The 14,514-nt window shown below is 39.4% G+C and overlaps 1 protein-coding gene across 3 annotated transcripts in view; it reads left to right on the top strand.

Annotated features, from left to right (window-relative positions):
• Nucleotides 1-14,514, top strand: part of THSD4 (thrombospondin type 1 domain containing 4) — a 428,840-nt gene that overhangs the window by 397,329 nt on the left and 16,997 nt on the right. For all 3 annotated transcript variants that reach the window (XM_068958767.1, XM_068958768.1, XM_068958766.1), the window contains 3 exons: nt 5,545-5,674; nt 7,521-7,725; nt 10,260-10,433. In XM_068958767.1, the coding sequence (XP_068814868.1) occupies nt 5,545-5,674; nt 7,521-7,725; nt 10,260-10,433 (509 nt within the window). The remainder of the gene's footprint in view (nt 1-5,544; nt 5,675-7,520; nt 7,726-10,259; nt 10,434-14,514) is intronic.

Genomic DNA, 14,514 nt, shown 5'->3' with positions numbered 1-14,514 from the left:
GAGGGAGGAAGCACTGTGGATACTCAAGCACCTCTTATATGTGCTGAGCATAGCTGGACCCAGTGTTTTCTGCTACTTTACAAGGAAAAGACGCATCTGTAGTATAAAGTGTGCTATCAACAGAAACAACAAAAATAAAAATAGGAAGTGCAAAGTGTTGTAAATTAAAAGGGAATGTATGGCATCTGCTTCTGAAAGGCAGTATTTAAGGATTTTGTGGCAAGTTGCTCTCTCTCACACCCCTGACACGCAGCTGCTTTTCTCCATACTCTTTGATACTCTTTATCCTTTCTGTGAGCCTCTCAGCTCTGTCAGGTGCTTTCTGTATCTCTGTCAACTGTTTTCTGATCTTTACAGGAGCGTGTCACAGGGATTTCACCAGACGTATCCTTGCTTAGTTGAATGTTGTTATGTCAGAAATAATGTGGCTTTAGAAAACTGAGATTTTCATAGGAGTAGTGGGAAGGGAGAGGAGATGGAAAGAGACTGCTAATTAGTGACGTTTTGGGAGGTGATGCATACGCCATTTTACGCTTTCCAGCTAAATCTTTGCCATAAGACTTTCACAGAGATCACAGAGTCAATAAAGCATGACACTAGCAATTATTTGGAAGAAGACGTTTTTGTAGCCATAAGAGTGAAGTCCTTAGTATCGCATGTAGCCACTAAGCCTGAAAAATCACATAGCTAAGAAGAGAGCGAGCTCTCAGTGAAGGAACTCATCTGAGAAGATTGTCACCAGATCTCCTGCGCTGACAACATCTGCTTCTCAATTAATCTCATTCTGCAATGAGAGGACGCTTCGCAAATTTGGTCCAAAACCAGACAAATATCCATATTACAGCTACAAATAGGGTTAAGACAAAAACAGCAGTATTGATTCTAGTCAAAATTGCTTCCCAGTTGCATACGCTTTTATAAAAATGGTAGAGATATTCTTTGGGAAAAATGCAGTCATTCTTTTGCAGCAGAAAGTCTGCCTCTCTGCATGAAAGTAAAGTGTTCCTGAAGTGAGACAAATGCAGTTAACTGTATCTTCGCAATGTATTTTTGAGAACACAGCAATTAGAGTTTTTGCTGGTGCAGGGAACAGGTTTAATTTTCTTTAAATATATCTTTTTGTTCTCAGGAATAAAACTGAGCTACAGCAAGAAGGTTAAAGTATATGTAGTATTCTGATCTGCATCTGTTTCCTTTTTTTTTTTCTTTTTTGTCCTGGGCCATATATTGGGAAATCTGTCTTGCTTGAAGAATTTACTGCAAAAGTGTTGCAGTACTACGCTACAGCCGATAAAAGTCAGATGACACTTGGGAGTCAGCCTTTTGGTGGAGAAAAGGAGAGAATGTAAACCAGAATTATTGTGATTGATACTTAGAGGTGACTTTGATACAAGTCATATGGGCAGGCTCCTTAGCTGTACCTGGTCATTGTTTAGCAACAACCAGTGAGCATCGCCAGCTGAGATTCTGGGTTATCATATATGTGGTGAATTTGCGTATTCAAGTTATGATGCAGCTGCAGGAACACATCAGGGTGAGCGTATTTTTCCTTGGCTTCAGAGAGGGACTGCTAAAAGTGTGGAAGTCTTGGTTGTGATTCCTCTAGACTTTATTGGCGTTTGGACGGTGTTTTTGCCATGTCTTCAGAGATCTGGTAGCCATTGGCACTAGTATTAGTGAAACCTGAGTCAAAAAGATAGTAGAAAAAATTGTAGAAACATAGGATTCACAGGATAGCTTTCAGCCTTCTATGCTGCTTCAGTTTCTTCCGTGACATGAAACAGGACTGCCAAAAAAAGTATCTCCTTTCCCTTGACTTGGAGAATGTGTGCTTTTTCAGATGAAGCTGTAAACGAAACTGGACCTTGAGAGGGGGATCTTGACGCTCTTATGATTGTATGACCCTTCCTTATGGTCTTGACCTGGGAAGCCTTACCGAATCTCTGGTGCCCCTAAGGCATTTTGAATCAAAACAGTTATATAGGCTGATAAAAATGGAGTGAAAAAATCACACCAAAAAGTTTCTGCTATTTTAAAACATTGTCCTCATTTTATATGATTCAATATAGAGTACTTTCTTCTTTTTTCAGTCTTTCTTCTTTTTCCTTTCTTACTTCTTTTTTCCAAGTTTACTTTTTTCCCCCTACTTTTTATTCCTTCATGCAAAAATGTAGATGATGCGTGGTTTTTAAATTTATTCTTTGTTTTTTTTCAAAGTGAACTTTTCAGTGTTTAAATAGCCTTGGGAAATTTTAAATTTGGGAAAAGAAAAAGTTTTCTGTGCTACCAAAGGAAAAAGGGACAGTCAATTGACAGTTTTGATGAAAAGCGGGAAGATTTCAAAGCACTTTTCAATACAAGCTTTGGCTTAGTAAAAAACACTATTATCATAAATAAATAAAAATGCTTCACATGAGAACCGCCACCAACCCTTGTCCCAGATTTCCATTTAAGATGACAAAGACAGTGGAGGTCCTTGAATTTGGACAGTATGGGCACTGCTACTGTACTCTGGCAGGAAAATGAAGGCATCTTCAGCATGTTGTCCCTCTCTGTCTCGTGGAGAGAGCACGGGCTGGCGCCCTGCAGATTCCTGCTGCCCTGGAGCTGCAGGAACTTTGTCCCCGTTCTGCCCAAAAGATCTGCCGGGAGGAGCTGCCTCACTTCATCCTCTCTGAGCGCAGCCTGTGCCTTAAAACAGTTATCTGAGCCTTTGAAATGGCTTTGGATGTGTGGTTTATGATCAGTGATGCCATGGCAGTGTATCCTTGTTAAAAAAAAAAAAACATCAGAAGAACGCTAAAGAGTGCAAGCTGCCTATTCCTAAGATATTTTCCTTAGATTTCAGAGACTAAAAGAGCTTTTTCTGCAGCATGAATGTAAGTTAGCTGGTGAGATACAAGGCCTTTCTTGATAAAATTCTTGAGCAAATATTATTTCTGTGGAAATTTTAGTTTTCTAGACTGAAATTGCAGTGTGTCAGCCAACAATTACTATCAACCAGAACCATCCTTAATTTATTTAAAACGGTAGATATGATGTAAAATTACTACAGAACTTCAGTGCAATAGTATTTTGAATACATGGCTGAGTGTATTGGTCTCGCTACTTCCTGTTTCTTGCTCACAGACGCGTTACTTGTAGCTTACGTGACAAAGGAAATTGGTTTCTGTAAACCCAGGATGAGATGTTTCAATTGTTAATTTCAAAATATGTCAACAAAACTGAAAAATTTAAGTACTAAGCTTCGCCATTAAAACTATAAAGATCTTGAGCTCCGGGAGGTAAGCATGTGCAGCTGGTTAACAGCGGGGGTTAGACTTAGACTGCGAGTTCAAGTGGATAATTAGAGCTAGAAAGCTGGAGAAAACTGAACGTCCAGCCTGTGGCCTAAGATAGCATGTCAGCAATCTCATGAAGGAGTAGCACAGTCAGTGCAGGCTTTGGTAAACCCACGTTTGAGGTATGTGAGCTTTTAACTCTTATAACCTAACCCTTTTCGACACTCTTTTTTGACACAAATACCAATAAGAGAAAAGATGCCACTGAATATTCTCTGCAGATTACTTCTCTCTCTGAATGCAGGAATGTAACAACTTTTGCCTCGTACTTAGAGGTGTGCCATTAGGCCTTTGTAAATGTGTAGACATATATTTTTGGTCTAAGGAACAGAGAAATACATTTTGTAGAAAGATGAAGTTTTTGCACTGTTAATTTGTGCCCTGTTTTCTCCTATCTTGCCAGTAACACGGAAAATACACTTTGCTGAAAGGCTCTAATCCTAGAGACGCTGTTGTATGCAGTGCATTAATGAGATACAGTGGTAGCTTTCCTAGTTAAGCATAGATGTTTTGGAAAAGAGCAGAGTGAGTGCAGTATGAGTCCTGTTTAAAAGTGCTTGCTTAAACCATCTGAATTTTGCCTTGTAACTACTTCTATTTCTGATTGCAAATACTGAGCATTAGACATTTCTGACTGTCCTCAGGTTGTGCACTACACTTCCTCAAATTCTGAAGTATATTAATATCAGTCAGTCAGTATAGTTTTAGTTTAGAAACAAAGCTTTTACTCGGAACAAGTGCAGATCATGCATGCATTTCAAGGCAAAATGACAAACACGAAATCTGGGAAGGAGAGCTAGTAAAAGGAGGAAAGCACTCCAGGAAACGTTTGTGGGAAGAAGTGTAAACTGTGTCTCCTTCTTTGTCTCCTTAAATAGCATTAAGGAGAATGCAGGAATGCTTGTCTCCTTAAATAGCATTCCATTCCTGTTTACTGCATTCTGTGGTATAAACTTAAAAGCTAAGCAAAATGTTTCTCTTTCAGTCCAGAGTTTATTTTCCTGTTTGTGGAGTTTTTCCCTGCCCACTTGTGAATGTCTGCCCTGTGAAGGCATCAACACCAAAAAATTATTAGCCATTTGGAGTTTATTGTTGTAGGACACACGTCCTAAAAACAACTGAAGTAGCCTAATTTTCATAAGGCAGTGGGTATAACTTCAGGTGATTGAACTGACAGTTGTAGATTGTACCTTGAACACTTCTGCTTAGTTGAGCCACTTTTAACCAAGTGGAGGGAGGTACCTCCTATTACCATGGAGGTGCCTTCGTGTTTCAAGTGCCATTGCTGTGCCAATGCAGCAGGAGGGGTTCCTCTTGCTTTACGTGATCAACAGAACTTGGTACTACCTTCTAAAAAGAATTAAAACAAATTATCTGTGGGCAAAGTTTGGAAAACTTTGCAGAAATGAGAAAGTGATTATGTGTATTTGGAGGAGTTATAAAAATATTTTTCAACCTAATAAATAGAACTTTAGGAGTTGTGCTCCTGTTTGAATAAATAAAAACTGACTCTTTGAGTAGACACCTTAGCGCTTGCTCTTTGTCATCATTCTGGTAATTGATTTTCAGCAGTAGTGAAGGTAAAGTTCTGTCTTTCTGCCCTAGTGCGAAAACTATATAAAGACTGAGCATTAAATGTGGAGAGCAGCAATCATTAGCAACTCTCCAGTAATGCTTAACCTGTAAGCTTCATCTTACAAAGCTTCTCAAAACCCGGGTGAAGTGTCTAATATTCTTGTATCTTCACTCATGACATGACAGCTCCAAGGTAATGAGGCTAAATCTCTTTCCAGAAGCACAGCAGGAGCCTGCATGAGAAGGCTGGATGACTAATTTTTCATACTCTCAATCCTGTGTTCTGGTCACTTGGCTGCATTTTTTGAATTGCCTGAAGACTTCTTATTTGTAGTCTCTGCACTGTGAAGATTTCATGCAGGCGAAGTAGTATGTTTTCTTAGCCTTTCCTGCAATGCCATGATGTACTTTCTATATACTAAGCACTTCCCTTAATATTATAATGTAAACAGTGTAGCATTCAGCTTTCACGTATGTTGGGATATTTTGGATAAAATCTTAGTCTACATTTCCTGTTGTTATGCTTTACTTTTCCTTTCTGCATTAGTGTTGGATCCTATTGCTATGAAAGGTTTATATTGCAGGATCTTCTGCAGTGCATTACCTAATTTTTGTTTTGTCATTTCAGGGTCACAGTACCCAGTTTTCCACTGTGTCAACAGAATCACTCATGAGGAGGTTCCTGAGGGTTACTGTGACAGCAGCACCAAGCCTATTCCAGAAGAGGAGGCCTGCAACCTCTTCCCATGTCCAGCTTTGTAAGACGTTATGATTTAAGTTGAATGAAATAAAGAAGTTGATGTCATTGAAGTTTTGCACACGAAAGAGGCTATTTTAAGTAGGAAACTAGTTATTTTAAGTAGGAAACCAGTGTGAACCACTTAAGTACTTTGCACTTGTTTCATGAAGTGCAGCGGATATTCTCCCTTAACTGTTGGTGGCCTTCTTCCCTTCACAGGTAGTAATAGCATTCAGAGAATGCGAAAGGGAAGTTGGCAACAACTGAGTTCAGTAGTTTCTCAGAGTTTGTGTGACTGTTCACGCGCACAGCATACCTGTGCTCTCTCTACGGGAATATTTTTTTCCAAGAGACAGGCTTCTGCATGTGCCTGTCCGAAGAAGGACCTCTGTAGGGTATCTCACTGCAGACTGGATCAGTGTGCTACAGTCCCCACCTATTCATTGCATAGTGTCATCGTTAAAGATGAGATTGGCCTGGTGGCGCTCACAACAACTGTTCCCCTCTCTTTGCTGGGAGCTGGTAGTTCTTCATCTCCAAGGCTGGATTCTACAGTGATAGCCCTCATTTCCAGCGCTCCTAATATCCCACAGGCTCAGGTATGATTTTCTTCTTGGAAGACACTTCCATGAGGAGACTGTGGCTTGGAACAGCTAAACAGCTACAGCTGTGACTAAGAAGCTTTGAAATAGAAGAAAACGTCAGTTCACCCACGCGGTGTATCAAGAAGAGAAAAGTATTAAACCTAGTAGCCATTATAGAGAACCTTTCCGTGAGGTCAGCAGCTGTATTTTCCATCTCTCTTGTAGTTACGTTCTTCAGTGCTTCTCCTCGGAGCAGTTACTGGCCACTCTTTACCCTGCGGAAACTGTTAATGGTGCAGTGCTGTTTGGGTGTTAGAGCTGCCTGACAAGGAGTTTCGTATGGGTAGTCCGACTGTTAGATATTCAGAGGAACTCCTGAAGCGCTTTCCATGGAGATGTCTTCTATCACGAAACACTTTCCCCAGCTTTTTCTTTCTAACAACTCATATTAATTCAGCTTCATTTATTCACACCGGATTATATCAAGAATGTAAACAGAGAAATAAAATAAAGCATGTGAACAGTTCAAATACTTCCCTTATTTGTAAATGCATGCATGCTTGAAACTAAAACTGAAAGGCGAAAATGTGTGTTGGTACAAAAGGGATTAAATAAATACAATAAAATATTTATTGAAATGAGAAGAATATATTTAGGCATTTTTTCATCTCTAAAATTAAGTGCATTCATTCATTGCTCAGCCTTTGCCATTTCAACTTTAGTGGAGAATTACTGCCTGTAGACATTAGGAGATTTTTGTGCTGTTGCCTTTCTGAGCCTTTCTAGAGCCTTTGCTGAATTGTGTTCAGAAAAAGTCTGTAAACTTTATGCAACACAGATCTTAAATTTTTGGGATGTGCCGTTAGGGTAAAAAAATACAGATCCTTAAACTGCACATAGCAACTTTAGTGGGATTAGTTAATGTACTTATTAATTAAAGTAGTATTACTCAATTTTGCACTATCAATAAATATTAATAATAAATAATTCAGTTGGTTGATATATTAAAATCAGTGCATAGTTAATCATATATTAATGAATGCCTTGTGAAGCTATTGGGCAATCTGTATGCATACTGATCAGTATTAACCGCTACAAGTTGGCTGGTTGTAAATATGTAACGGTCTCTTCATAAAGGATTATGTTAAGCATGCAGAGGTTTAAGTCTTATTTTAAGATTCTCTCCCCCCTTCAGCATCATGTCATTAGAACTGGGGTCAGATTAGTATTAGAGGAATCTTTGCAAAATGAATTGCCTTCTTTTTTTCTTCTCTCCGCTAGCTGGGACATAGGGGAGTGGTCTGAGTGCAGCAAAACATGTGGTCTTGGTATGCAGCATCGGCAAATCTTGTGTCGGCAAATGTATGCTAATCGTACCTTGACAGTTCAGCAGTACCGCTGCCATCACCTGGAGAAGCCAGAGACAACCAGCACTTGCCAGCTGAAGATCTGCAGTGAATGGCAGATTCGGACAGAGTGGACTTCAGTAAGTGTGACTGACTAATTTGGGGTTTAAAACCTCAGAAGAGAACAGGAATGTTTTCTCAGGTGTTGCTAATCAAACGTGAAATTGGTTTTGTTTAAAACAAAGAAATGGAATGTGGAAGGACCTGAAAACAGGTGAATCTTGGTTTAAAAAACCTGCATGATTATGACCAGTAAAATTTACTATTTCTAACCAGAAAGAAACGGAAAAAGAACAATTGTGTGGAACAAAACGGGTATATGTACAGAGGCGTACAAGCTTCCTTACAAATGTTTGTTTTGTAAATTCTACGTGAAATAGAGTTGGGAGGAAGCTGACAGGTTTGCCTGTGGCGCCAGACTTGCTGTTATTTTCCTTAGCATGTAGCGTTTAGTTGCAGGACTTCAGTTTAACTTTACATATGTGTTCCTAGGGAGTCAGTACTTGCTGTCACTGTATCTGATTTGAGGCCATGCCGGAACTTTCGGATAGCACGGATGGTACAGAGCTTAGGTTTAATTTGTGTGCTGCTTACAGAAGGTTTAGCCAACAAGACAACCATCCTAGATACTGTTACGGCCTTTGTGTAGAGAGAGAGAATACGTTGGTGCGTTAGGTGTAGCGATATATAGGCCTCTTGCAGTTAGCCATGAAACAAAGAAAAAATTTAATAGAATTGCTGAGCTGTGTGGGTGGATAGGCCATGAAAAATCCAGCTTAACACTGGACCTAACCCTTCACCTTCCTTCCTGCTGCAGTGCATCCTTGCTCCCGATTCCCCCAGCCAGTGGCCGTGCCGGCACGCGCTGCAGCGCAGACCCCGTCGGCCGTGGGCTGGCTGCGCTGGCCGGAGCAGAGCAGCCTCCCGTGCGCGCGCTTCCGGTGGGGGTCGCTGGTGACCTACCTCTCTCCGTTCCTCCCTTTCTGGGAGGGCACCGTTAGCTTTTATTCATGAAATATCGATGATGTGTCGATATATTCCTGGAATGAACACCACAGATATACCTAAACAAACAAATAGAAAGCTATGTTAGCGATTAATCTATTATTCAGAATGCTTGTAAAAATCCGTCTGGGGTTCAAGGACACTAGATCTACCTATTAAAGGTAAAATTTAGATTATTTTATGGTTGCTGATGAGGAAGAGTAGCTGGTTCTGTGAGTCGCTACATTTTGAGCAGTATTTCAGCATGCAGAGCTTTACTGCATACTGTGAAGCAAGCTAAACAAATATGTTATAGAAATTGTAACTGGTGGAATATAACAGTAATCCCAGTGAAATTGTGTGATTTCTCTTGGAAGTAAAATTAAAGCTTTTGGCATAAGGAAGACCCACTATTAGGGAAAAAGCAGTTAAGTTTGGAAACTGTGATTCTAGTAGAACATTGATTTTTGTTAGCCTACTGAAGCTGAAATTAGGTTTTCACTTTGGAGACAGCTCTGTGATCTTAAAAGTGAACCCATCCTAAGATTTCAGTGTGCTGACCATTTTTTCCTGACAAACAAATGTCAAAAACTGTGATCTAAAACTAATTAGAAAAGATGGCACTGTGACAATTTTAAGCTCACAGGCAGCAGACTAAACTCTGAGAGCTTTAATTTTATGCTTAGCTGAGTAGCCCTGGACAAGTCACCCTTCTTATGGCATAGTCAAAATAATGATAATTTCCTTTGTAACACAGATTAAATTCTCCTGATGATAAACACAGCAGAAGAATGGAATATTTATTTTTATAAGTCTTACTATTTCATCACTTAATGACTTCACATATCTGATCTAGGTTTTGGCAAATGTTCTGGAGTGAACAGGTGAAGAAATAGCTGCAGTACAAAGATGAGGTCCGTAAGGCATCTTGCCATAGGGAATACATTAGGCCTGGCAATTGTCTGTGATAAATAACTTTACCTGTAAATATAGTATATGTGTTTAAGCATTCACAACTAAGGAAGCAACAGAATGAGGCTGCCTCGGCATTGTCAAGTAGGTATCTTTGTGTACAGATATTAAGATCTTAACTCTCCAAATTACCAGTGATGTTTCCACAGTAATTCTAGAGAGTTTACAGGGCGCATTAGAACATTTGAGGTATGTACAGAGCAGGATATTTTTGCTTGATGATTTGGACGCCTCACATCATCAGGCAGAGACAATACTAGCTGCCCGTGTTCCCTGAGGTTGGACAAAATAGAGCAGGAAAAGAAGGCCTTTCCTTTTAACAGGGGTTAAAAGTGGTGTTTCTTTGCATTTCTCTTGCTTTTGCACAATTACGCAGAATATGACAGCCGGCTCTCCAGATTCCAGCAGTTCGTTTAGCATGGCCATTGAGAGGAAGGTAGCATTTGAGATTTTATTTTCCAAGTTTATCTACACAGTATACTGTGGAATATGCTACAGGCTGAGGATGTGACTGTAAAACTACTCAGCTGTTTCTAGAGTAGTTCCACAGCTCCTGTGCATGTCTGAATAGGAATAGTGAGCAGAATGTTCCCAGCTCCAGGAGAAAAGCAGGCCAGTTCTTGCACAGAGTCCTGACGCAACCTCCATTTTGTTACAGTGTTCAGTACCGTGTGGAGTGGGGCAGAGGACTCGAGACGTGAAATGCGTCAGCAACCTCGGAGACGTTGTTGATGACGAGGAATGTAACATGAAGCTACGGCCAAACGACATTGAGAACTGCGACATGGGTCCCTGTGCTAAGAGCTGGTTCCTTACAGACTGGAGTGACAGGGTAAGGCTTTCTGTTATCTTTGCTGCTGCCAAACAGCCTAGGTGCATCAGAAATAAAAATATACATATGTACGGTCATAAAAGCAGTGGTCTTATTTTCTATAATTATACTTGATCTGTAAAACAGGCAAGTGCAAACAAAAAAATAACGATCCAAAAGGCATCCTGAGTTTGTGTTAGAGTCAAGAATCCACAGAAAGGGCAGGAGCCTGGGTGCGTGGCCAAACATCTGGATTTAAAACTGGATCTGAATCTCGACTTCCCAAAAGACTGGGTGTGTTGAGATTTATTATTCTGCCTTGCTTAGCTCAGAGTCTCAAGATTCAGATTTTAAAAGTTTCCCTACTGCTTTTTTGAAAGGATAGAGGTTTGAGGTCTGATGTCTAGGTTTACACTTAATCCGTAAAACAATGATCTTTCAGCTGCAAGAAAAGGGGAACGCTCCACAAACTCAGGCAAAGTTGATTCAGGCTTTCTGTGCGTTGTGAAGATGGATATTTTTTTTTATTCTGAGGAGTCAGATTCTCAGCATGAAAGCAATAGAAAGGGTGGTGATTTATCTTGTTTCATGATTGGGCTCAAAGAAGTTCTTTAATAGATACGTGTATGCTTTCATTAACAGACTTACAAACATGGCTGAGACATGCCTGGTATTTTTGGTCCCTCTTGCGGACCAGATCACATTTCATCTACAGGCAAGTTAAGCCTTCAGTCTCTATAAAATCCTGATCTAACTCCCCTTTTTTTTTTGGATTAGTTGTTATGGTAGGCGAATAGTCTCGTTCATCAGCTGAAATTGTAAGACTTCATAACTTTACAGATTTATTATTGAGAGCATTTTTGATAGTATCTCTGAAAACTAAGAAGGTCTGTCATGAAGGTGATGCCCCAGCAAAAGTTTTTCGAGGTGTTTTAGATGAGAGGAGGATGAGTTGCACAAATAGGACAGGTACCTGGTTTGTCTCACAATTTTAAAAAAGGTGCTCAGTGTTTTCCTACAGTTAGAGGGCTGCAAAACTTCCAGCCTTCAGAGAACTCAAATAACTTTTATTAAAACAAATCTTCACACAGTAATAGATTATTGTATTTGTTATTTGAACTTTTTTGGGGGTTGTTATTCTTGTATAGCATGGCCAAAAGTTACCAGCTAAAGAATAGGCGTAGTGCAAATGACAGTGCTCTAGTTCTTGCCCTAGTGCAAATGACTATGCCTTTTCCTTTTTTTTTTTTTTTTCTTTTTTAGCTTGTAGAGACAGATTCTTTGTAGAGTGCTTTTAAAGTGGTCTTTTACAAGGAGAGAAAAAAAAGCATTCTAAAAGGTAGTGAAATTAAAAATAATCTTTCTCAGAAGAGCTTTTCAGCGACTGTCAGCTGGTGCAGTTCCACCAAATAAGGGGCACATATGTTGTAGAGAAGACTCTAGTATCAATTTTTTTTTCATTCATCAGTATTTTGTCCTATGCAGAACTAAAAGTACAACTTTGTAGCTGAGGATTTTTTATATTGCGTGCAAGCCTGAAGGTTGTGACTACAGAATGTTATTATGCTTATTTGTATATATTACAATGAGACCTAAAAATGAAGCAGATGATGTGGAAAATGTTGGCGTTTTTTCTTACCACAAACATTTGAGAGTCAGAAAGTAAATAATGGATTTTGTAATCTTTTCAGCTTATATAAGTAAAAAAATTAATTATTTCCAAATGCTTGCTACTGTATCTGGCATTACTCACCAGCACTTCTGCCAGCAATGGGTTTGGAATTTGATTCACAAAGAGAATGGAAGGAACTGCTTAATTCAGAAAAAAAAAAAAAAAAAGACGGATTCAGGCTAGAATGTTCAAATTTGGATCTCTTAAGGATCCAGCATATACCTAGCATACCTAAATAAAAAGTTCAGGGGTGTTGAACAGTAGCGATTCTGAAGGAAATCAGCGGGATATGGGAGTATTCAATAGCTTGACAAAGGCAGGCCTTTGGCCATTAGCTTTTTGGTTGCCCTTTTCAAGGGCTGTTTTCTGGTATCAGAAGTCTTTTTCTTTATAGTGGAGGGTGTTTCTGTTGAAAGAAACTTAAGAGGCGAATTCAGTCAGGGAATGGAAATGGGCACTCCCAGAGGCGTGGGATTTGTATGCTTAATTTCCCACAAACAGTTCTTTAAAAGATACTTTAAGCCAAGCCACATTTCAGCAATGAGCATAGATCAGTGATGGGCAGCCAACAAATGGTTCAGATAAGAAGCCGAAAGTTCAAATGCTTAAAGAAGGATTGTTCAGACCTCTCAAGTCTGCAAAACTGTGGTGGAAATCTCACAAGAACAGACTTTCTTTGTGAGATTTATTACATGTCTGCTTCAAGTCCCAGCTGGAAATACCATGGAACAGTCTTTCCCATTGTATTTTGGTATTTCAGCTGTGGCTAGAAATAAGAGGTAAAAGAACTTACAATTTTTGAAAACTGTGGAACTTTAAAATGGTTCTGTTTGAGCTTGATTACAGCTGTAAGAGAAGGCCTAGTCTGTACTTTCCTGAACTCATTTTGCAAATACTTAATGTGTACTGATGCACATGCAACAAACAGATTTCCAGAAGCCTGTCAGAGGTTGGTTAGGCACATACATACTCTATGTTTCAGCAAGGGTTATATCAAAGTTATACGTCTGGATCTGTGTGCTACATGGGGCGTTTCAGTATAGATTTGGATAATCAGTGAAGCATTAGGGAAAAACAATATAGTAACATTGAAATTGTGACTGTCTTTACTGCCACCAGATGTTAAATTTCAGGACTTCGTAACTGTGATCTATAATAGCATGTGTTTTCAAACCCATTGACAGTGTTTCCATTGTTGTCGTGTTTACAGTATGTTGTCTTTTCAAAGGTTTGTGATAGCTAAAATACTGAACAAGGAAAATGGATTTAGAGCTAAACATAATTTTAATAAACTGTTGCATAGTTTTAATCGACGGAAAATCAATTCAATGCCTTTAATTTTCATTAATAGTTTATGTGATTCTGAATGAGCAGCTACTATAATTAAAATATTCTAAATGTAACTTTTACAATACAATGTATGTACATTGAAAAGCTGCAGAGCCGAGTTGTGTGTAGTTCTGTCTCCTTCCCAGGGTGCACTGTATATAGCTTTTCTCCATAAATTACACTTAGCTGTCTTCCTGCCATGTTCTCCTGTCTTATTTTCCCACAACACATATTTATGTGCTTTATAGCCCACTTGTTTCCCCACATGGCACTGACCTTCTTGGATTCCATTTCTGCATAGACTGATTCCTGATACATGTAGTTAATCTTAAGTGAATGAAAAAAACTTCTGTGTTCCTGAAAACAATAATTTTTTTGGATTTGAGTTATTTTGATAGACAGGTATCAAGAGTGCAGTGTTACACAGTATCTTATATATGCAAAGCTTATGACTTGTGTGGCTGCCATGGGCATACTGTTGTATTTACAGTGGAACACGTAACATACCTGGTGAAGGAACACGTAACATACCTGGTGAAGGAAAGTGATTCGTCCTTTAGAAGCAAACCTTATTGTCTGAAGATGGTATGAAAAAAACCAGAAATGTTTACTCATTTTGGTGGGAAAGAAAAGAGTACAGGTTAAAGTCTCCAGCAGCAAGACTCATCTCACTTTGTATCTGCCTGTTTTTCACTTATATCTTCTGTATGAATGACAGATAATTAACTCAAGTGTCACGGGCTTTGTCCTCTACGTGATCTTTAACTCTTTGCCTGTAGGCAGTCTAGGCAAACCTTCATAATTTTTTTACATGAGTTTGGGCGAAGATGGCTTTGTGTCTCATAATTCTCCTAAGAGGTCATACTGTGGTAAAACTGCAATGTTCCACCAAACTGCATCCATTAATCAGTACAGATCAACGTGTAAGGCTGGTGAACCTTACTGAACTTAGAAGCAAAACTGGATTGGTGGGAGCAGATGAGATGCCTGCAAACATTTCACATGACTGATTCTTTTGCAGCTGTAATTGCGGGAAAGTGAACTTCTCCTGTGGGTCAGAAGCAGGGAACCTGCTTTCTCCTGATTTACAGCAACGCAAAA

Source organism: Struthio camelus, chromosome 12 (genome assembly GCF_040807025.1).
Source record: "Struthio camelus isolate bStrCam1 chromosome 12, bStrCam1.hap1, whole genome shotgun sequence".
NCBI classification, from domain to species: Eukaryota; Metazoa; Chordata; class Aves; order Struthioniformes; family Struthionidae; genus Struthio; species Struthio camelus.
The sequence above is the reverse complement of the archived record's forward strand: the minus strand, read 5'-3'. Positions and strand labels throughout refer to the sequence as shown.